Source organism: Lepidochelys kempii, chromosome 7 (genome assembly GCF_965140285.1).
Source record: "Lepidochelys kempii isolate rLepKem1 chromosome 7, rLepKem1.hap1, whole genome shotgun sequence".
In the NCBI taxonomy this organism is placed as follows: Eukaryota; Metazoa; Chordata; order Testudines; family Cheloniidae; genus Lepidochelys; species Lepidochelys kempii.
Genome location: NC_136386.1, coordinates 59,949,783 through 59,973,902, shown reverse-complemented (window position 1 = coordinate 59,973,902; position 24,120 = coordinate 59,949,783). Strand labels below are relative to the sequence as shown.

The 24,120-nt window shown below is 46.7% G+C and overlaps 1 protein-coding gene across 2 annotated transcripts; it reads left to right on the top strand.

The window, feature by feature from the left end:
* Positions 1-20,409, top strand: CXCL12 (C-X-C motif chemokine ligand 12). Of its 2 annotated transcripts, none has more exons than XM_073353104.2 (4): positions 1-113; positions 6,717-6,834; positions 10,429-10,515; positions 20,101-20,409. In XM_073353104.2, the coding sequence occupies exons 1-4, from the start codon at positions 53-55 to the stop codon at positions 20,171-20,173; spliced, it is 339 nt and encodes a 112-aa protein (XP_073209205.1). In that variant the 5' UTR covers positions 1-52; the 3' UTR covers positions 20,174-20,409. The 2 variants fall into 2 exon arrangements, with proteins under 2 accessions (XP_073209205.1, XP_073209207.1); XM_073353106.2 differs by lacking the exon at positions 20,101-20,409 and adding an exon at positions 16,791-17,722.
* The last annotated feature ends 3,711 nt before the right edge of the window (positions 20,410-24,120 follow it).

Here is a 24,120-nt window from a genome sequence, read left to right as displayed (position 1 = left end):
CCGGCAGCTGCAGCCTCCGGACTTTCACTCCCAGCTCGCCCCCCTCGCCAGCATGGACGGGAAAGCCCTGGCGCTGGTCACTTGTCTGCTGCTCTCTCTCTCCCCCTCGGAGGGTAAGTACGCTGCCTGCCCTCCAGCCCCCCGGGGCGCGGCGGCCTTTGCCTCCCGTGCATTGCAGCCGTCTGCCCAGGCATGGTGGGGCTGGAGCTAGGATCGGGGCCGGGGGGCGGGCGGGGGGGCGCTGTCAGCCCACGGGGGGAAACTTTGCAGAAGTCCCGGCCCGCGTGCAGCTCGCCTCCCCGGCGTCTCGGGGGTGCGTGCCTGTGGAGCTGGCCGGTCCCCAGGGACGGCTGCTGAGCCAAGGTTTCCTTTGGAAAGGAGGAACCAGCCACGCGAGGTTTGGGGAGCGACCCCCACGGGCGGATCTCGCCACGGCTGGGACTTAGCGCCCGCCCCCCTCCCCGTGGGCATTTGCTCGAGGCTCACTGCCCGGCGGTGTCCGGTTCTGTACAAAGCTCGCGGGCCCGGCCAGTCCCCAGCCCCTCCCGTGCGCCGCGGCAGGGCGCGGGGGAACGGGGGTGCCCCGGGGCGCTCTGCGCGGGCAGGCCGCCGCGGGGGTTCTGGGTGCGAGGCGAGAGCCGCCCTAGCTCCGGTTGTACTTGCAGAACAGCGACGCCTCCTCGTCCAGCTAACGGAGCGCAGCTCCAGGCTAACTCGTAGCAGCTGCGGAGCGCTGGGTCTGCTCCCAGCCAGCCCCGTGCGGCCACTTGGCCCTGGGACTCCTTCCCCTGGAGCAGAGACCAGACCTCCCTCCTTTGGAGAGCAGCGGGAGAAAAAGAAAACGACTGGGCGCTTGGCCGCTCCAGCCGGGGCAGCTGGCGGCCCCCCGGATCCGCCATGGGTTGGATCTTGGGGGCACCGGCCCGGGTGCTCGAGCAGCGGGAGGCTGGCCCCCTGTGTGGAGTGTCCCTGGGTCTGGGTGTGCAGCGGCGGGTCTGCTGATTGCGGGGTTTACACCTGTGTCTTGTGGTGCTCCGGAGAGCCCTGAGGGGCTAATGCGGGGGAAAGCTCAGTGGTTTGTGCATTGGCCTGCTAAACCCAGGGTTGGGAGTTCAATCCTTGAGGGGGCCATTTAGGGATGGGGCAAAAATTGGGGCTTGGTCCTGCTTTGAGCAGGGGGCTGGACTAGATGACCTCCTGAGGTCCCTTCCAACCCTGATATTCTGTGAGACCCCGGCACCTGCGAACCTATGTTGATCCTGGTGCACCCGGTCCAGATGCGTTTAGGCTGCAAATGCCAACTAATCGCTGCTGCTAAATTCATCGGCCCTTTTCCATGACAAAAGCCCTCCTAGAAATAGCGCCTGCCCTTGGGAAACAACCAAAACACCGGCCTCCTTGAGACTCCCCCCGCAAAAAAGGGCACCGCTCCCCTGGCTCGTGGGGAGCGGGTCCATCCAGCGATCAGATCTGATGAAGTGAGCTGTAGCTCACCAAAGCTTATGCTCAAATAAATTGGTTAGTCTCTAAGGTGCCACAAGTCCTCCTGTTCTTTTTGCAGATACAGACTAACACGGCTGCTACTCTGAAACTTTTCAGAAATAAGTCCGTGAATGTTTGTATTGACATGAGAGAGAAAAACTCAAGGCAATGGTGGCAGGTATCTCTGTGCAAATGAATCCGATGTATAAAGATAACACGCTACTCGGGATAAATTCGGATTCTCTTAACTGAGCGTCAGGGGCGTTTAGAGACTGGCTGATCAACATTTTGGAGGTGCAAAATTGTATTTAAGAAGGGGGAAAGTGTAAACCCGAACTGGTCTCAAATGTAGATGAATAAAATCAATCCCCCGTCTCCCCAGGGCAGAGCGTGAAGGGAGTTTTTGCTCACTGTGCATTAGCCTTTGCTACCCTGCGGGATCGCTCTGTAGCTAGATGGATTGCTGATCACAGGCGCGTTTCTCCCTCCTTTGGCCATGAAGTCCCTTCTCTAGGCTGGGATATGTTCCAGCAAACGGCTCTTTGTAACTTGCACGATACCTGCCCAAAGTCTCCCTGCAGGAATTCACCCCGTCGGTTTCCTCCGCGGAACTAGAAAGAAAACCCAAAGGGAGGCGGGAGATTTCGCTGTGTTAGTTTCACTCCCAAGATGTTGACAAGGGGCCCGATCCGGTTGCCTCCAATGGCAAAAATCTGACTGCCTTGAAGGGTGCAGGATTGGGCCCTAGCAGCCCCTGGACTCGCTTACCTGTGCCTGCTCCCTTCTGTGTAGGCTTTGGGAGGCAGAGATTCCAGCTCTCCCACTATTTCACCTCTCCTGCCGCCACCCCCGATCTGGACAGTATCTCCTGGGCAGACTGTAACTGACTGCAGCCTGGGTAAACTGAGCAAGGAGTGGTGGTGACCATCTGAACCCATCTCACTGTTCCTACGGGCATGGCTTCCCAGCGGCACAGCCCTGCCTGCAGTCCAGCTGCCCTGGCTGCGGTGGGCTCCTGCAGCCCCTCCGCCCCTGGCACACCTCGGGAGGAGGGGATGCTGCTTTCCTTCAGGGGCCTCGCTGCTCCGGCAGCAGCTCCAGGCAGGCTCCTTGCAGGAGCTGAGTTCTCTGGGTGAATCACAGTTTGTGGATTTAGAGAGGAAGGGGTGTTTGTGTCAGGGATTGCATTAATAAATAAAGGAAACACTGAGCTAGGAGCAGACCCGACCCCCCTCCCCAATCCCACTTTATTAAAAGTGGAGCAATTTCATCCTGGTGTGAAACTGCTGAATACAGCAATATTCAACAGCTCCCCCCCCCTCGCCCCCAACCCTCTACATAGGTGTGATGTCCCAAGCCCCTGGGACCGGCAGGAGCCCAGGGAAGCACTTGTGAGTGGTGCTGCAGGAGGGCGCGGTGCGCAATAAAGGGGTCTCAGGGGCTGCTCCTTGCAGTGGGAGTGAAGGGTGATTGCCCCCTCTGCACTCAGCCTGCCAAGGTGGCTTTCTCGGTTGGTTTCTGATCTGCAGTGGAAAGCCAGCTACAGCAGATGTGTCAGTGTCCTGGTAAAATAGCTCCTTGAGTTAACCCCTGGCGTCCTTACCCAGGCAAAACTCCCCATCATCCATTGCCTAAGCAGACATGGTGGGCTCGGCGGGTGCTGTTGGCCCTCTTCTCTCCTGTGTCTTCCCCTACACAGAGGTGTGTTTGTAGGGGAGGATACATAAGGTGTCAGGGCTTGTCTACATGGGGAGATGATAGACTCAGGTGGGAATTTAAACCGCTGTAACCCCAGTGTGGACACACTCATTCCAGTATAAGAGGCCTTTTTTGGGCTGTTATCTTGTACCTGTTTGGAAGAGGTTTAAGCCAAAGGGGGAAAAGCCACCCTAACCTGGAATAAAAGTATTCACATGGAGGGCTAGATGGGTTTAACTATATGTGTGTGATTGTACCAGTGTAACTGATCCAGCTGTCCCATGTAGACAAGCCTTTGGCTTTCCTGCTTTAAAAACACAGTGGAGTGAAGGCTCTGTTTTACTGCGGGATAAGCCAGGTGCGGCCAGCCCCAGGGGTATCACACGGGACTCACCTGACCACCTGAGGGCCCTGCCTCCGCTCAGGATTTTACGGGGAGATAACAAGGGGTGGATCTGGAAGGGGTAAATTCCAGCCCCAGTGGGACAAACCCACACCAACACTAGCGGGCTTAGAACTGAGTGGCACCCTGACTGTGGGCTTCGTGTCTTGTGCTGCTCCACCTCCATCCTGCTTTTAGCCTGCTAGCTGGATCAGAGCAGATGTGAGGGTGAGGAGTTACACCTCCAGATCCAGGTGGAGAGACACTCTGTGGGTCAGAGCCTGGTGCTGGTGTTTTACTGAGATTGCTGAAGCACTTAAGCTATCCTGGTAAAATGCTGCCCGCCTCAGTGATCACCTGGGAGAGACCGGCCTTCTTCTCAGTGGAGACATACCCCTAGTGTGTGTCCGTCCTTAGGATTTATGGGGCCCTAGGCAGTATTATTAAACCGGTGCCCCTATGCCTGACTTGCTCTTAGCAACACAAACATAAGCTTACCGTACTAGAGAACTTGCCACATGCACTTTATTAAAAACAGTTGAAGCAAATTAAGCACACTGTAATGCTGATGGACTATACTTACACAAAAGAAGTAGCGTTATAGAAAAAAATCTGACTTATTGACAGAATGATGCAAATAATATACTTTTTTTAATTTGTCAACATTTTATTGGAAATTACTGTGAAGAAGTTTTGAAAGAACACCAAGCTTTGTATGCAGCAGACATTGCAGCAGCCCAGGCTCGCAGCCTGTTGGGGAGGGATGAGGCAGCAAAGGATACCGAGCCACCCAGCCTGCCTCATGGCGGCGGAGAGCCACAGTTCCTCACAGAGACCCCTGTACCCTCTCCCTTACACAGAATATGGCCCCTGCCTAAGGAGACTGCAGCGCATGCTGGGTGTGCTGGAGCCAACCCGCTCTTACCTGTTATCTCGGTAGTGCCCCAATTTTCAGGTGCCCTACACAGCCACGTATGCTGCGTGGTGGGAGGGTTAGCTCAGTGGTTTGAGCATTGGCCTGCTAAAGCCAGGGTTGTGAGTTCAATCCTTAAGGGGGGCCATTTAGGGATCTGGGGCAAAAATTGGGGATTGGTCCTGCTTTGAGCAGGGGTTTGGACTAGATGACCTTCTGAGGTCTCTTCCAACCCTGGTATTCTATGAAATGTCTATATGCCTAAGGATGGCCCTGCATCTAAACTGGGGAGGGGGTGCTCTGGAGAAGTCATTGCCTCCCTAGACTGAAGCACTCGTAGGGCAGCTGCAAGCAGAGGTTCCCTGGCTTCCCAGGGCTGATGCTGCGAGCTGACCTGATGCCCACTGTAATGATATGCTGCCTTTGCAAAAAGAGCATGGGTTTAAGGCTTGTGTAGCCTCACTTTGATATATATGTTCCCTGGGTTATAAAATCACTAGTCAGTAGATATGCACGTCTAGCCCAGGAGAATACCCTGATTCACTCTATGGGACAAACGCTATGGATTCTGACCAACAGTCCTTACACACCCGCCTCCATGGTCGTTACGCACCGGCCCAGATTCTGAACACCAGAGTAAAACTGGAGGATTCTGCTGAGGTCAGTGGAGTTACTCTGCATTTCTTCCCTGCAACTGCAATTGCTCTGCTGTGGGGATCAGCTACTGGCTCACACAATCTTTCATAAAGGTTGCTTGTAATAAGGATTTTCCTGTAATTTCCTTCTTGAAGAAATGGTGGCATCCCCCAATGTTGTGCCCCAGGGGATGTTTGAGGGTAACTGGAGACAAACATCAGTCGGTGTCTAGTGTTTACAGAGCAGGTGCAGTTTTACTGGTTGCCTCTTTTTTGACCTTCCCAGACAGCAGTTTAAGGAACTTGCAGCTTGCGCGGGATTCAAAGCCCCTTTCTGTTCCATAGCCTTTGAGGGCAGCTTTGTTTGGGGACTGAGCTCTGCTGTGTAGCAAAACAAACAGAGATGTGGAAGGCAACACTGGATCCAAAACTCCTTCAGACGCTGGGGAATTTGGACCTGAACCCAGATCCTGGGCCAAATTTCATGGATCAGGTCTCTCCCTCTTTATAAACAAGCTTCCCTCAAAGAGCTCACAACCAGCAACCGAACAGCTGTCCAACGGGAAATGGTTTGAAATCCTATGGACGTCCCAAGGCGAGTCCTGCAGGCCCCAGAGATGCTGCCCCCGACTCTGTTCTAGTGTGCAGACGTTTCAGGAAGGAGTCACAATTTCAGCTGTGTACACGCTGGGGGATGGATAATGCAGTCTCTCCAGACCTCAGTGGGGGCTCAGCCTGGGGACAGAGGTCAGGATCAGCCCCCAGAGTGAGCCAGGCTGTCCTGCATACACATCCCCTGCAGAATTTTAAGCTCAGGGGCTAGATATAGCCCTGCTTCCATTGAAGTTGATGGCAAACTACCCATTGATTTTAGCAGTACGGAATCCAGGTAGAGCATGGAATGACTCACAACCAGGTGTCTTGAGTGGCTGTGATTGTGTCATGTGCAGGAAGTTCAGAAGGATCCGAATCCACACTGTTGATGCCCTGTTTCCCGCTGCGGAGCGCCTACTCTGGGAGCAGCCCCCTGCCAGCAGGCACTTGGCGGTGTGAGTACAGGCCAGGCCGTACAGCAGGACCCTGGGAAAGCTCCCAAAGGCCCTGGCATGTGCTGCCTCAGATCAGTTCCCAGCCAGGAGCTTGCACCTGGGCAGAGCCGCTTGTTTTGATTTGGACTCCTTGGAATTCCTGGCTTTCTGCTGCCTACCTTCTAATCTGGCCTCAGGTCAAAATCATTTGGAAAGAATAACAGAGCAGACAAGTGCCTCACTCTTCTAGCCTTTATCTCATCTAATTACCAGCAGCAACTCAGGACAATTGAGTGGCTCCTTATTCTAATCTCTTCTCCATTTCTTAGGGTCCAGTTTCTCACCCCTTCCTTTGTCTTCTAAAATCACAAGCAGCAGGATTAGAAGGCCCCAATGGGAACTAGGGAGGGTTTTGACACACGGCTCCAAGACCACAGCTGTTCCATGGCTCTCTTCATCTATATGTTTTCTTCATGCCTATCTAGGAGAGGAACTAGAGGTGCCATTGGGCTGCAGGTTGGCACCACTGCCAAGGAGGAAGGAGTAATGTGTGTCCTCTCTATTTCTGCATCCTACAGAGAAACCCGTCAGCCTGACCTACCGATGCCCCTGCAGGTTCTACGAGAGCAACGTGGCTAAAGCCAACATCAAGCACCTCAAAATCCTGACCACCCCGAATTGCTCGCTGCAGATTGTGTAAGTCTCTGGGTGCTTTTTCAGGCTTTACTTGGCCTCAGACGGTAAGCTGGGCGAGGAAGGGAGCTGAAGGATTTCGCCAACCTCGGTAAAAGGTGCCGCAGTCTCCAGGCACTGCCCCAGCCTGGGTTTGAATTTGCATGGGGCCCAGCGCCTTCTGCAAGGTACGGAGCAGTGCAAGTAGAAGAGTTTCACTCAGCACATTTCCTCAGTGGAAAACGGCGTTTTTGACTGTTTTCAGAAAAAAAGAATCCATTTTTATTTGGGGGGGGGGGGCGTTTTCAGGGGCAAAAAAACCAAAACAATGGAAATTTGAGGGGTTTCATCAAAACCGTCAAATCCAAAAAAGAACAAAGACAAATTTAGATTAAAAAAACATAAACATTAAAAAAACACTTTTTTTTGTTGAAAATTTTCATGGGGAAAAAAATCATTTTCCCAGCGGGCCTAGTGTTGAGTACCCTCAGTTCTTGTGGGAGGCATGATTATCAGGTCCTCTTTGAACGGTCCGCTCCTCTGTGTTCACTTCCTGCTACTGTCATCAGTTCTGCCATCCAGCTAGATCTTCGTATGGCCCTTTAAATTGCACCATCAGAGCTGTAAAAAACTCTCCATTGTTGTATGCCAAAAACCTGTAAGGTTTCATGCGATTTCTCAAAAATCTACATATTTAGTCAGATATATTTTCAAGTAAAAATATATATATTTAAAAAAATATCCAACCCACATAGTTTCCTGCATGTACCCTGCCTTTCATTTTGGTGGAGGACAATTGACAATTCAGTCCAAACTGAAAAATAATTTGCTCTTCCTGAAAATGGCATAAACATCATATGTTGTGTGTTTTGCCAGCTCTGATTGCTACTTGATGGAATGGAGAGGCATGCATCTAAACAGCTATAATACATGGATTTGTGCTCTTCTGGGAATGCCGAATAAACATCGTGAGAGTCAAGAGAAACCCACTGGGAAGGCTTTGGGGGGATTTGGAATGATCTGAAGTCGTTTCAACATAATGACAGAAATTTGAGATTTGACATGATATGCATTTTTCTCTTGATTAACATGAGAGCGAAGTAATTAGAGATGGCAAAGACCATGACGTATTGAAATGGAAAAATCCTGTTTTCTTTCCCCCAACATGGTCTGAATATGTTTATTGTTTGCAGTGTATTTTAGTGTCTACAGAACAGATGATCCAACTCCCCCCCAAACCGTTGTTTAAAATCTGACATAAAGAGATATACCTGAAATGGAACCCTAAATTCAAATGCCCCAGAAGGTTGGGGAATTCTGCCCCTTGGACCCAACAGAAATTAAAAAACAAAATAAATGCTAACTTCTAAAAATCCCATTTTAAGCAGATTTTATCCAAACACTGAATTCAGTTGCTATGTGCCGTGATAAGAAGAGCAGGAGTACTTGTGGCACCTTAGAGACTAACCAATTTATTTGAGCGTAAGCTTTCATGGGCTACAGCCCACTTCATCGGATGCAAGTTGCAACTTCCACCTTCTCTGTATGTATATATATATATATATCTTCTTACTAGATGTTCCATTCTATGCATCCGATGAAGTGGGCTGTAGCCCACGAAAGCTTACGCTCAAATAAATTGGTTAGTCTCTAAGGTGCCACAAGTCCTCCTGTTCTATTTGCGGATACAGACTAACACGGCTGCTACTCTGAAACCTGTCATTATGTGGCATGATGTGTTCTGGATGGTGGATGTGAGTAATTTAAATAAGTAATCAAAGCTATTTACTTTGGAATCCATCATTTTTTAGGACTGAAACATCTGATTGGAACCCCGTATTATGGATTTATGGAGTAATCCTGTGATTTTTTACCCAAGCCAAATTCCCTTTGAAGTCAAGAGCAATTTTGCCTGAGCAAATTGTATAGGAGCTGGTCTTTATCTTTAAATACTCTGTGCATGGAGAGTGGTTGGTTGTGCTTTCAGTTTGTTACTCTCCTGTCTAAGGCCAGTTCTGAAGTTCCCATGTGAAGACAATGAGTCTGACTCTGCTCACATTTTGCATTGCTATAACTTCACTGAATTTGGTGGAAAGACTCCTAATTTACACCGGCATAAGTGAGATCAGAACCAGGCCCAATGGAAACCCTGTTGGCGGAAGGACTGCAGGATTGGGTCTGCAGCAGTACACCCAGTACATGACTATTCACAGGACTTCAGCACTAGCAGCATGTTAGATCCCCCGGCTTCTTTCGTTGGCTTACTTTTTATTAAACATTAAGGGCTCAGTCTTGCAGGTGTGTAGCACTTTGACTTCAATCCAAGATAGTTCTTAAGTGTGTGCTTTATTTAAGCAGCTAGGGCGTCTGGCCCAAGTCAATGAGACTCAGATGCTTAAAGTCAAGAATGTGCTTAAGTGCTTTGTTGAATCAAGGTCAAGGTGCTCAGTACCTGGCAGGATTGAGTCCTTAATGAAGAAGAGAATTTGGCCTGTCTACATCAATGCACGGTAATAGGTGTTAATGCCTCCACAACATATTGCCAGTGCGGTTAGTGTGGCATTGATGGGCCTGATCCTGCAAGATGCTGAGCAACTCCTGCAGATGCCAGGTGTCCTCAACTCCCATTGTGCTCAGCTGGAGGTGAGGGACCTCAGCACTCAGAACAGGTACTCAGCACCTTGTAGGACCAATGCCTGACTTTACAGAGCTTTTAATGCTTTGGATAAAGTGCTATATATCTTGTTTCTACCTGACACATCCCATTGAACCCAGAAGCCAGTGACAGATGAATTTCCAGAGGCTGGGAGATGGAGTTTGGTTCAGATAAGCATCCAGAAGATTGGATCTTTATCTGTAACGTATGTAGTCTAAACCTCCGGAGTCTGCAAATCTGGGCTGGAAATTGCATGAGAACAGGCTTTCTCAAGAGATTTCTGGAACTTCCATTTCCGGTGCTGATTGGAAAACACACGAGAGAATGCTCCTCGCTGGCAACTTGGCATTTCCAATTCTTTTCCTGCCTGGAGTCCAGAAGTTCAAACCCATGTGAGAATTAAAAAAAAAAAAAAAAAAAAATGAACAGAAGAACCTTTTGGATCCTCCTGAAAGTCCAGTTTGGTTTCTGTTCTAAAACTGGATGAAAGTTCAGAGTCAGGCTGAGCATCGGACAATATTCAGAGGTGTTTGTTAATTCATCCATTGCAGAGACTCCATTTGCTCATCAGTTCTTTCCAAATGAAATGCAGCTCCCACATGCCCTGCGCTGACAGCAACGCGGATCCTAATAATAAAATCTGGAGAATCAATTTCTTTCCTCATTCATGCCCATGCAACCCAACAGCTGCCAACAGATGAGATTCAAACGAGGGGCTGAATTCTGCTAGCCCTTAAAACTGGTGTAAATCCAGAGCATTTCCCATGAAGTCAGTGGGGTTACCCCAGACACAACCTTGTGAAGCTGAGAGCAGAATTTGACCCCTGGTGTAAGCTTGTGCAGTTCCATTGTCTTCACTAGAAATGTACAGGTAGGACGGAGGGCACACTTTGGCCCAGGAGGCCTTCTGTGCCATGTTATCCCTTGTCCTCACACCACAACTCTTCTCTTTCTTTTGACAGAGCAAGGCTGAAGAACAACAGTAAGCAAGTGTGCATTGATCCGAAGTTAAAGTGGATTCAGGAATATCTGGAGAAAGCTTTAAACAAGTAAGGCAAGAAACATACGGACTTACAGATAACACACCCTGAGAGCTTAAAGGGTAGGACGTTCAGGGCTGGCTTTAATCATATGGACCAAGTACTCAGTGAAATCAGGCATTGCTATGAAGATGGGGTCTGAGTTTACCCAGTGTATATTAAAACAGTGGCTTACAGTATTTTCTACACTTTATATTAAGAGATTTGTCAGTATTTGGGGTAAGAGGTATCCTAGCAAGTCAGAAATGGGCTTCCCTCTTTGTAAAAGAGCAGTTCTCCCAAGGAAATGCTTCCTTTATTCCCCTCCCCCACCCAATCTACAATTGTCTCCAAATCTTTATTAGTAAAGTATCTCTGGAGCCCCTTCTCCTCTTTCTGCTGGGAGTCTGTGTGCACCGGCAGCTGACGGCTAGTGGGGATTGGCAGGCAGAAACCATGCTTTTGCCATTAAAATTTGCCAAGGCAACATCCATTGCTAAGAACAAACCTCCATTCCTGCCAGATGGTATTCAGCCACACCTGGCGAATTAGCAGGCCTGTTTTTCCTCATGGCACTGCAATGTGGCTCTCCTGCTGAGGGTCCCACACCAGTCAGCCTGCCTCATTAGAAGCCAGGTCAATTGGCTGCTGTTGTGAGTGAGCGCAGAACAGAGACCGTCAGTCATTTCTGTGCAAACAGGTCTTTGCAGCCTGCCTCAGATGGGAAATGAATCAAGGGAAGAGGGGAGGGAGCTCCCTCCTTGGGAAGGGCTTGGCCAAGGGACCAGCCAGCAGTGGCCTTCGGAGCAGTGAGGCCCCCTGTGCACGCAGAACCCCTCACCCCTTTCTGCACCTCATTCAACCATGCTGAATCCTACCTCTGCTGCTGCTTTTCCCCCCGTGTGAGGCAGGGCTGGAATCCAGACATTTGCAGAGGGGAAGAGACACCTCAAGGAGGGAGGGGTCAGGGGCATTAGAGGGGAATAGGAGGTGGGGTAGGTTGGTGCATTGCAGAGACTCCATCCTCTGCTTTTCTGAAGCACTTTCAGGAGCCAGGGATAAGAATTCTTCCTGGCAGGGGGGCTTCACAGTAGCCAGGAATGGGGACACCCTCCCCCAGAGGCAGTTGAACCCCTTTGGGACTGGGGTGAGGCTACAGAGAGTGGGGCGCATGGAAACCACTACGCAAATCACTAGCGATTCCAGCCCTGCCCTGCTCTGAGCCTTCCTTTGCCCCGGCCGACTTCAGTCCATGCGGACAGAGCTTGTCTGCACTAGAGCGGCACTGGAGTTTGGCCCAGGCGATGTCAAGAGCAGAATGTGGCCTTTCACATACAGGTAGCTCCTCCTGCTGTCAAGCGGCGTTGTGCTGCATTAAGGGCCAAGTTCAGCACGGTACTCAAGCATCTGTCTAGTTTGGAACACATGAGTAGCCCCCTTTAAAGTCAGACAAGAGCTTAAGTACCTTGCTGAACCTGCAGAGTAAGGCCCTGGGTCACCTTTTGCTCTCACATCAGTGGAGACCTGGGCCTGCTCCACTGAGAACAAAGGGCCTAATTCTGGTCTCAGGTCAGATTCTGATCTTACTTACCCTACTGCAATCCTGAAGCTGCTCTATTGAATTCAGTAGAATTACTCCAGATTTACACCAGGGTAACAGATGACAATTTGGTTCAGTTAAAGCATATGTTTGTGTCCACTAAGCCTACAATTGTGGCACGATCTTCATGTTCCAACCAGAAACGCTGGCACCCATGAAATTTCCATGCTCCAAGATCATCCATAGATGATCTGGTCTCTCTCTGTAATACTTCCATGGGGCATATTTTTGATATATTTTAGTGCACAGCTTTGACTTTTTCAATTACATGTATTTCAGAATATATTTATAGTTCATTAAACAAGTCATATATTTGAATTGGAACCATACCAATGTTGGTAGTTCAAAAACTGATATCCCTATAAACTACTAACAGCTTGTAAAATAAATAATTATAGATCTATAAATGTTAATGTAGCTTATCAATTTCAATCATCCATATATTATATTTTTTCACTTGTATTGAAATTGTATCAAATGTGACATTACCCTCTATGCACAAGCAATAAAAATGGCTAATTGTTTCATGATACAACCCCCCAACTGTATGTGGGAATTTATTTTTCTGGAAAAAAATTAATACATTTTATAGAAGGGTTTGTTGCAAATTGCTTCAAGGTTACTTAGTTTACTTACTTGTCAGACTTACTCTTTGCTGGTGCTTAAATGCTTAGATCTCTTCTGCGCTATGATTCTGCAGCTATGGGGGACAGAAGGTGTTCAGAATACAGTAGTCTAATACTTGATTTGAAAAATTAATGGGTTTGATTTGATCGTGAAATATCAAGGATGGTTTTCAGTAGAAAAGCATTTTGCTCACTAATTCTGCTTACCCTTTATTCTGCTTGATATTCATCACACCTTCATGTAATATACACAATTATGTGACTTCAGTAGACTATATTAACATTAGGGCTGTCTAGCAATTAAAAAAATTAATCACGATTAATCGCCCTGTTAAACAATAATAGAATACCATTTATTTAAATATTTGTGGATGTTTTCTACATTTTCAAATATCTTGATTTCAATTACAACACAGAATACAAAGTGTACAGTGCTCACTTTATATTTATTTTTGATTACAAGTATTTACACTGTAAAAAACTAAAAGAAATAATATTTTTCATTTCACCTCTACAAATACTGTGGTGCAATCTCTTTATCATGAAAGCTGAACTTGCAAATGTAGAATTATGTAAAAAAAACCCTGCATTCAAAAATAAAACAATGTAGAATTTTAGAGCCTGCAAGTCCACTCAGTCCTACTTCTTGTTCACCCAATCGCTCAGACAAACAAGCTTGTTTACATTTGCAGGAAATAATGCTGCCCTCTTCTTGTCTACAATGTCACCTAAAAGTGAGAACAGGCATTGTCATTGCACTGTTGTAGCCGGGGTCACAAGATATTTACGTGTCAGATGCGCTAAAGATTCATATATCCCTTCATGCTTCAACCACCATTCCAGGGGACATATGTCCATGCTGATGACGGGTTCTGCTCGATAACAATCCAAAGCAGTGTGGACCGAAGCATATTCATTTTCATTATCTGAGTCAGATGCCACCAACAGAAGGTTGATTTTCTTTTTTGGGTGGTTTAGTTTCTGTAGTTTCCGCATCAGAGTGTTGCTCTTTTAAGACTTCTGAAAGTATGCTCCACATCTCATCCCTCTCAGATTTTGGAAGGCACTTCTGATTCTTAAACCTTGGGTTGAGTGCTGTCGCTATCTTTAGAAATCTCACATTGGTACCTTCTTTACGTTTTATCAAATCTGCAGTGAAAATATTTTTAAAATGAACAACATGTGCTGGGTCACCATCTGAGACAGCTATAACATGAAATATATGGCAGAATGTGGTTAAAACACAGAGTAGGAGACATACAGTTCTCCCCCAAGGAGTTCAGTCACAAATTTAATTAGGGCATTATTTTTTTAACAAGCGTCATCAGCATGGAAGCATGTCTTCTGGAATGGTGGCCAAAGCATGAAGGGGCATACGAATGTTTAGCATATCTGGCATGTAAACACCTTGCAATGCTGGCTACATAAATGCCATGCAAATGCCTGTTCTCACTTTCTGGTGATATTGTAAATATGAAGCGGGCAGCATTATTTCCTGTAAATGTAAACAAACCTGTTTGTCTTAGCGATTGGCGGAACAAGAAGTAGGATTGAGTGGACTTGCAGGCTGTGACGTTTTACATTGTTTTGTTTTTCAGTGCAGTTATGTAACTAAAAATCTACATTTGTAAGTTGCACTTTCAGGACAAAGCGATTGCTCTACAGTACTTGTATGAAGTGAATTGAAAAATAGTATTTCTTTTGTTTATCATTTTTACAGTGCAAATATTTGTAATAAAAAATAATATACACTTTGATTTCAATTACAACACAGAATTCAATATATCTGAAAATGTACAAAAACATCCAAAATATTTAATACATTTCAATTGGTATTCTATTGTTTAACAGTGCGATTAAAACTGATTAATTGCGATTCATTTTTTTAATTATGATTAATTTTTTTGAGTTAATTGCGTGAGTTAATTGCGATTAATCGACAGCCCTAATTAACCTCACTGGGAATTGGGAGCCCAGATCTTCTATCTGGCTTTAAAGACCATTGCATAACCATGCTAGTCGACATTAATAATCTCACATCCATTTTGATCGGGCAAGTTAGATCTTTCTTGAAACTGCTAACAACCCATAATTCCCTTCCCGTAATAATTTACAGGCCCAACCCTGGTAATTCTCCTTCCTCACTCAAGTAAAGATTTGAAAAATGGGGCCCTGTAGGAGTTAGTAGATCCAAGAAGAAAGAGCGGTCAGAGTATGCACCTTGCCCATCCAACTAGCATTAGTGTAGCCCAGACTCCAGCCCTTCCTCAAGCCTCAGATGTCGGAGCTCGCTAAGCTCAGCTGGCAGCTCCGGCACACACAAGAAAGCTGATGGGTCTGGAAGAGAGAGGAAAGTAACATAGAAAAAGATTCCTCTTGAGTCTTCTTGGGGAAATAGGGAAACTTCCGACTCTCCTGTGGCCGGCTGCAATCTTAGTTCTCGCACTTGTCAATCAATTTGTGGCAGCTCTTCCTCCTTTGTAAATAATGACTAAGGATAATAAACCACGGCCCCTATCTCCTGTGGCTCGACAAAGTATTAGGGTCACATGCTGGGCCTTTGCTGCAGCTTTTCTGTGTGGCCAGGGGCAAGTCACTGACGGCCTGGTCCTCAGCCGTGTTGAGTGCCCACAGCTCATTGACTTCACCCGGCGCTGTGACTGGGAAGTTAGATGCCTGAACGCCCTGTGCCTCAGTTTCCCCAGGGGTAATATGGGGGTAATGATGCTTCTCAGCCTCCTAGGCGTGTTGGGAGACGCATGCTACATCTCCGCTGTCTGCCGCTTTCAGCGGTGCGTAGTGTATGCACTTGCGTAGCTCCCTAGCCCGGGTTTAAGTAGCAGCGTAGAGGGGAGGCCCAGCTTCGGTGAGTAGCGTACCGACACGCTGCAGGGGGTGGGAACGTACGCGGGTCCATACCCCGCACAGCTCTCTACAGCTCTCTACAAGCCCTGCTGGTTTTAGCAGCGTCATAGCCCGCTGCCTCTGAGCTGCTGGAGCCTTTCCCTGCATGCACAGACCTGAGGTCTCTGGCACTAGGGAGAGCAGGGTGTGGGAATTAAGATCTTCTGTGTCTTTCTGAGAGAAGAAAATTGCTTAACGGGTTTAGTAAGTGTCATGGTTCAAATGAGTGTCTGAGGCTAATGATCGCGGCGAGCTGAGAGCAGCTCTTGTCACTGGGTCTCATCACCCACTCATCACACACTGCTGGGCCACAGGCTGAGCTGCTCAGATAGGTAACAGGAAGGGACAGAATGTGCTTCTGCACAGCCGGCTGGGGTGGGGTTGGGTCTGAAGCTTTTTTAATAGCCTGATATTAACCTGCAGCCATTTGCCAAGCTGATCCTCCTCAGACGCACCAAAGAAAGAGCACAGTGAGCTCCTGGGATCTGAGGGACCAGGTTGTAACGGACCATCTTTGCTTGAGCAAATGACCCCAAACAAATGGTCACTCCCAGCTAACTTCAGGGGAAGGCAGACACTTGTCTGCCACCCCACTCTGACATCCAAGGGGAGCTGAACAGAGGAGGGCTTGGCCTGTCCCCTTTCAGAGCTAGATTCCGCTCAGCGGCTCAGAGACGAGGGAATGGTAGTGTATGTCCATGCAGCACAAGAGCAGCGGGACTTGGCTGTACTGCCTTTGCTCCTTGCTCTCTGCACCATCCCCCTGTGCAGAGCTGTCCGAGTGCCATTTGGCTCCCCGGGCCAGTTCTGATCATGTTTTAGCCCCATACTATCCCCACTTCCCCCATTCTTTTTTGCTGCATCTCTGTGCGCAGCAGCGTTCCTTGCTCTGGCTTCAAGGCCCAGAATGAACCTCCTAGCCAGCCTTTCTCCTGCTTAGCGCTGGACACCTTACTAACTATGATCAGCACTACCTGCAAAAATAACCACTGATGCTGGGCTCAGGCCTTCAGGGCCCCAAGAGCTCCTCCTTCAGGCACCATGCAGCCGAACTGCCTTTGCTTTTGTCTTGATGCACAATGTAGTGGCAACCCCTAAATGACTAGTCCTGATAACTAAGCTCTTTTCTACTGAAAGAAACCTTAATAGTATTTCACTTTGTTCTTCATCAACAGGAGGTTCAAGATGTAAGAGGCAAGCATTGTAAGCCGTCTACAGGATTTCTTACTGTAGGACCCAGAGAGCAGATAACCAGTATTAGGGAATGAATGCATTTCACTGTTATCATGCAGCACAAAGGCAAGGCTTCATGCATTTCCAAAGGCTTTTTTTTTTCTTTTTTTTCACAAATTGGCTTGCTTTCACAATACGATTTTATGGAGTAATGTGTTTGTTTTTTTAAAAAACAATCTTTTCGTAGTTTGGTTTATCATCTAGCGCTGGTGGCAGTGATGAATTTAGACTAACCCTACATTATAATATCGTTTTCCTTGCCTGTATTATTTAGCAATCGCTGTTAAGTTCATGCCAGCATCCAAGAGTTTTTACCTAGCAGGACATGAGCTGTGAGGTGCAATTCGATCGTGTAATTCCTATGTTCCTATGCTCCCAATGACTCAGCATAAAAAGCAATGCATTTTCCCATTCCTTGTCTGCAGCCCTACTTGAGACAGAACACAGGGTTGGAGAGTAACACTCGTGCTGGCCCGAGTCAGCACCGTAGAGCGTGATTTTGCGAGTGCGTGTGCAGGCAAATGTTCCCAGTTCCCAGGCGGAGATGCCTCTGTCTGCTGGTGAAACGATCTAGTGTCCAGAGCTCCATTTGCAACAAGGTATCACCCAGGAGAGACATGCCACCCTCCGGCAACCCCACAGGCCTGTTATTTCTCCCTCTTGATTCCCAGCTCTGTAACCACATATAAAGATGTATAAAATATGAAATGGAGAGGAAAGGTATCTCAGCGACGGGGCAATCTCTTTGTTACGCTGTGCACTGAGAAATGGGGAAAACGTGTCTTGTCCGAACCGCGAGCAGCAAAATATCTGTGTGATGCCCAACATTGTGTATTGGGTGGGTTTCTTCAGAAGGAATCTCCTCCTTTATGTGGAGCTTGTATTCTGGGTATGCAAGGGCTGTTATAGTAAGCACTCTCTTCTGTTGCAAGTAACTTACATGCCAAAGGACCATTCTGTCTATCCCAGGGATGTCTTATTTTACACTTTGGTCACGGTGGCAAACTAAGTATTCTCCCTACAAAATGATCATGCTAGCGCAGGATGTGCTTCTCTGGGCACCGTGTGGCCCCATCAGCAGCTCTGCCGGAAAACAGTGCAGGTGATTTTTTTTCCTACCCTACTAGGTTCGTGCTTTTAAGTCTTGTGCACCCTTTTTTGTAGGCATTTGGGGAGTAGGGATCGAGCACCACTCACATCAGTGGCAGTTTTACAGCTGATTTCAATCGGAGCGAGATCAGACCCTCTGTCATCTGTGTAAAGGCAAAAAGAGCTTACCTGACCAAGAAACCCATAGACTAGTGCATCTTCCATATTGTGTGTTTTATCACCTAGGGGCCAGACTCCCTCCTGATATGGGCGCCTGCAGTTGCCAGTGACTTGGCTGGAGAGTATACACCTGCATCAGAGTCAGGAGTTACCCTCAGGTTTTTAAAGAAGCCCTGGAGAAAGTGCCTAAGAATTTCTGTTCTAACACAGAATTATAACCTGTCTCCCCTACCTGCTGGACAGAGACTCCTCACGCACGCTGTCTGAACTGGGCACCAGCTCAGATCCTGCTCCCATTGAAGCCAGTTTAGACGGAAATCTCACTCTCTGACTCAGGGGTGCATTTAGCCCAACAGTGGCCCTTTAAAACCTGAAACCGTGTTCTGCCTTCCATGAGGAACCCTTTTAACCAGCCCCCAGCGTGAGGACTGACAGAGCCAGCTTCAGTGGGTCAGTGCTCAGAGCACTGCATTTGGCCCTCCCCCAGGCAGGGTATGTCTGCACTGGAAACTGCAGAGCACTGCTGCAGGAATGCTTCCGCGGCAGCGCTTTGAAGTGCGAGTGTGGTGGCGTGCGAGCGCTGGGAGGGAGCTCGCCCAGCGCTCCTGGGACTCCACCTCCACCAGGGGACTAGCTCCCAGCACTGGGAGCCTGTCCACACTAGCACCTTAAAGTGCTCAGGCTTGCTGATTTTTCACCTCCCCCCCCCCGAGCCAGCAAGCTAGAGCGCTATAAAATGTAGGTGTAGACAAGCCCTCAGTCTCTCTGCCTTCAGCCATCATAACTGGTGCAAACCTTAGTGTAGACAGGACTAACCACTGTAAGCCGTGCATGGCACCGGTGCAATTTCCCTCTGCCAAAGACAAAAACAGCCAGCAAGGCTGGTGCAGCAGCACGGAAGGGCATTTGTCACTTGGAGGGCTGTCCCAGTCACATAGGGAAGTAGATGCTTTGTGGGAGAAAGGAACATTAATGACCTATTTTATGGGCTATGAGCAAGTGGCTGGCTGGGGTCTCTGAGGGTTCTGTTGTTTGCCCTGTGGTATTTGCATCAGAAGTGTTAATCAGAAAACAGAAAGGACAGACAGGCAATTTACACTAGAGCAATCAATCCCTGTACAATTGAAAGCTTCTTGCACTACTACTTGAAGTGTGCTCCACTTCTAGATAATCCTTAGCCCTGCCATGAGTGCAGGGGACTGGACTAGATGACCTCTCGAGGTCCTTTCCAGGCCTACGATTCTATGATTTTATGATTCCTGTGTCCCTCTACAATGTTAGCAAGTTGCGGGGCATCGGTTTCATAAATCTGGTTCCACGGAGATGGATCCGTGGAAAGTTTTGCTTTCTACATTTGGCTGTCGACCAAAGACAAATTCAGGGGAAGAAAGCAGGGGCATACAGGAGTAATGCCATGGCTGGCCACACGTGAATGTGTAGAGGAAGGGAAACAAAATAACACTGAAATGGTGCCAAAAGAGCATTTTCCACAAATGTGAAATGTTCACGAGTGGCTGTTTTCTAAGTGACAGATATAGAATCCCAGGTTTCAAAACCAGAAAGGAAAGAAAACATAGTATTTATCACTGTGCCAATACTCATGTTTATATGAGCTTTACAACTGTAGTAGCTTTAGATGTTGATGTCTTATTTGAGTCCTGCTTGAGAAAGTGTGAAGGGTGAATTTTCAATGAGTTGTTAACCGGTGTGGTGTTTGAGCAAGGGTGACTGTGGTTGGTCTTTTCCAATGGAGGCTGTATTCCGAGTTGAATGTACACATTTCATTGAATATGCAGTTCCTATATAATTTCTTGTTGCTATTTTGCCTTTATTAGGATCTTGACAATCCCCTCTTCTCTGAAAACTTGTACTACTAAACTATGTCAATTACAGCATATAGGCGTTTGACAGTGCTCATATCCAAAATATAAACTTAACCTTTACCATCATCCAATCACATAATAGCCTTGTTTGCAAATCCAGATCTTCACTGACCCCCAGAGAAGAAGGCATATACATCACCATGGAAGGGCTGCATGCATCCTCCAACCTCTGATCATTGAGAAGTCAGTGTTGTAAGAATGTGGTGAATACTGTATTTTGTATTGTTACTGAGGAAAAAAAACACTTCCCAGATAATGTGAAAAAGTTTTTCTGAAAGGCAGCTTTATGGAAATATTATATACATTTGTGCTTTTTAAAATAATTCCTTTTCATATAGTATTTTGAAAATAAACACTTTTTATATCAATATCATGTCTTTGTTAAATGTGTATGCACTTATAATTTTCTTAATAAAATTTATACCCAAATGAAATTTGCACTCATTTCAAATTAGTAAATGGTATGTTTTTCCCCCGTGCACAAACAGTCAGAAGGGCATTTACATTGGTTCTTTCTTGTTCTGTTAATTTCCAAGTCTCAAATGAAGTTTCCCTGAGCTCACACAGACTAAGACTGAACTGAACATGAGATGGCTGCCTGACTCTGCAGCCAGCAGAACGCTGAGAGATTTTAAAGAGTCATTATCTTTCTGGATCTGCACTTCTCTAAGGTGTGAGGAGTTTAGATCTGGGGCTAGGCCTCTCTCAGTCCAGGTCCCTTTACCTTTATTCGTTCACAGGATGTTTAAAAGAACAACAAACATATACAGGCAAATTATACTCTGCCTGGGAAACATGCTGACTAGGGTTTGGGTGCCAGATACCCAACATGCTATTAGCGCATGGGAGGGCTGACGGCCAGGACAACATTCACTGCTCTCTGGACATTCACTGCTCAATAGAGTCAGTTAAGGCATCAAAATCAATGTCTCCACATGCCCAATATCTCCTGGCAGTGCCACTATGTGGACTGGACCGGGAGAGATTCATCTTACAATGTAGGTGGGGATTTTTAAAGGGCCTTGAGGGCGTTAGGCACACAACTCCCTTGGGCCCCTTTGAAACTCCTAGCTATTACCTCCTGCTGCTGTATGTATGGGCGGGATGTGAGCTTCCGGGTGGATACACCTGGACCAGGCGCGCTGCAGAGTCATGATGAACCTTCTGCAGGTGAATTCATTGAGAATGCAGTAGGCCTGGTCCAGCTCCATGCTGTGTGGCACGTTTGACGTGTCCAACAAATCCCCAAAGTCAGTGAGTCTCATTCCACAAGCCGGCTGTGCGTGGAAATCCTGTTTGTAGCGATAGGAGCGTTGGCAGAGTTGGGCTTGTAGGATCAGACCCAGGGAGGCACTAGGCGAAATCCTATCTCCAGCCAAGTCAATGGGAGATTTGCCATTGACTTAAATAGAGTGAGGGTCATAGATTCATAGATTCATAGATATTTAGGTCAGAAGGGACCATTATGATCATCTAGTCTGACCTCCTGCACAATGCAGGCCACAGAATTTCACCCACCACTCCTAAAAAAGACCTCACACCTATATCTGTGCTATTGAAGTCCTCAAATTGTAGTTTGAAGACCTCAAGGAGCAGAGAATCCTCCAGCAAGTGACCCGTGCCCCATGCTACAGAGGAAGGCGAAAAACCTCCAGGGCCTTCCAATCTGCCCTGGAGGAAAATTCCTTCCCGACCCCAAATATGGCGATCAGCTAAACCCTGAGCATATGGGCAAGATTCATCAGCCAGATACTACAGAAAATTCTTTCCCGGGTAACTTGGATCTTACCCCATCTAAAAACCCATCACAGGCCATTGGGCCTATTTACCATGAATATTTAATTACCAAAACCATGTTATCCCATCATACCATCTCCTCCATAAACTTATCGAGTTTAATCTTAAAGCAAGATAGATCTTTTGCCCCCACTACTTCCCTCGGAAGGCTATTCCAAAACTTCACTCCTCTGATGGTTAGAAACCTTCGTCTAATTTCTAATCTAAATTTCCTAGTGGCCAGTTTATATCCATTTGTTCTTGTGTCCACATTGGTACTGAGTTTAAATAATTCCTCTCCCTCTCTGGTATTTATCCCTCTGATATATTTATAGAGAGCAATCATATCTCCCCTCAACCTTCTTTTAGTTAGGCTAAACAAGCCAAGCTCCCTGAGTCTCCTTTCATAAGACAAGTTTTCCATTCCTCGGATCATCCTAGTAGCCCTTCTCTGTACCTGTTCCAGTTTGAATTCATCCTTCTTAAACATGGGAGACCAGAACTGCACACAGTATTCCAGGTGAGGTCTCACCAGTGCCTTATATAACGGTACTAAAACCTCCTTATCCCTACTGGAAATACCTCTCCTGATGCATCCCAAGACGACATTAGCTTTTTTCACAGCCATATCACATTGGCAGCTCATAGTCATCCTATGATCAACCAATACTCCAAGGTCCTTTTCCTCCTCCGTTACTTCTAGTTGATGCGTCCCTAGCTTATAACTAAAATTCTTGTTATTAATCCCTAAATGCATGACCTTACACTTCTCACTATTAAATTTCATCCTATTCCTATTACTCCAGTTTACAAGGTCATCCAGATCCTCCTGTAGGGTATCCCTGTCCTTCTCTAAATTAGCAATACCTCCCAGCTTTGTATCATCTGCAAACTTTATTAGCACACTCCCACTTTTTGTGCCCAGGTCAGTAATAAAAAGATTAAATAAGATTGGTCCCAAAACTGATCCTTGAGGAACTCCACTGGTAACCTCCCTCCAACTTGACAGTTCACCTTTCAGTAGGACCCGTTGTAGTCTCCCCTTTAACCAATTCCCTATCCACCTTTCAATTTTCCTATTGATGCCCATCTTATCCAATTTAACTAATAATTCCCCATGTGGCACAGTATCAAACGCCTTACTAAAATCTAAGTAAATTAGATCCACTGCGTTTCCTTTATCTAAAAAATCTGTTACTCTCTCAAAGAAGGAGATCAGGTTGGTTTGGCACGATCTACCTTTTGTAAAACCATGTTGTATTTTGTCCCATTTACCATTGACTTCAATGTCCTTAACTACCTTCTCCTTCAAAATTTTTTCCAAGACCTTGCATACTACAGATGTCAAACTAACAGGCCTATAATTACTTGGATCACTTTTTTTCCCTTTCTTAAAAATAGGAACTATGTTAGCAATTCTCCAATCATACGGTACAACCCCTGAGTTTACAGATTCATTAAAAATTCTTGCTAATGGGCTTGCAATTTCTTGTGCCAATTCTTTTAATATTCTTGGATGAAGATTATCTGGGCCCCCTGATTTAGTCCCATTAAGCTGTTTGAGTTTCGCTTCTACCTCAGATATGGTGATGTCTACCTCCATATCCTCATTCCCATTTATCATGCTACCATTATCCCTAAGATCCTCTTTAGTCTTATTAAAGACTGAGGCAAAGTATTTGTTTAGATATTGGGTCATGCCTAGATTATCCTTGACCTCCACTCCATCCTCAGTTTTTAGCGGTCCCACTTCTTTCTTTGTTTTCTTCCTATTTATATGACTATAGAACCTTTTACTATTGGTTTTAATTCCCTTTGCAAGGTCCAACTCTACTTGACTTTTAGCCTGTCTCACTTTATCCCTACATATTCTGACCTCAATAAGGTAGCTTTCCTTACTGATCCCTCCCTTCTTCCACTCCCTATATGCTTTCTGCTTTTTCTTAATTACCTCTCTAAGATGCTTGCTCATCCAGCTTGGTCTACAACTCCTGCCTATGAATTTTTTCCCCTTTCTTGGGATGCAGGCTTCCGATAGCTTCTGCAGCTTTAATTTAAAATAATCCCAGGCCTCCTCTACCTTTAAACCCATAAATTCTTCAGTCCAATCCACTTCCCTAACTAATTTCCTTAATTTTTGAAAGTCAGCCCTTTTGAAATCAAAAACCCTAGTTGCAGATTTATTTTTGTTAATCCTTCCATTCAGTTTGAACTGAATTAGCTCATGATCACTTGAGCCAAGATTATCCCCTACAACCATTTCCTCTATGAGGTCCTCATTACTCACCAAGACCAAATCTAAAATGGCATCCCCTCTAGTCGGTTCAGCAACTATTTGCTGAAG

Excerpts from the sequence above, each read along its gene's own strand:
- CXCL12 (XM_073353104.2), top strand. The coding sequence starts at position 53 with ATGGACGGGAAAGCCCTGGCGCTGGTCACTTGTCTGCTGCTCTCTCTC. Across the intron at positions 114-6,716 it reads CTCTCTCTCCCCCTCGGAGG|AGAAACCCGTCAGCCTGACC; the intron begins GTAAGTACGCTG and ends TGCATCCTACAG. Across the intron at positions 10,516-20,100 it reads CTGGAGAAAGCTTTAAACAA|ATCTTCACTGACCCCCAGAG; the intron begins GTAAGGCAAGAA and ends TTGCAAATCCAG.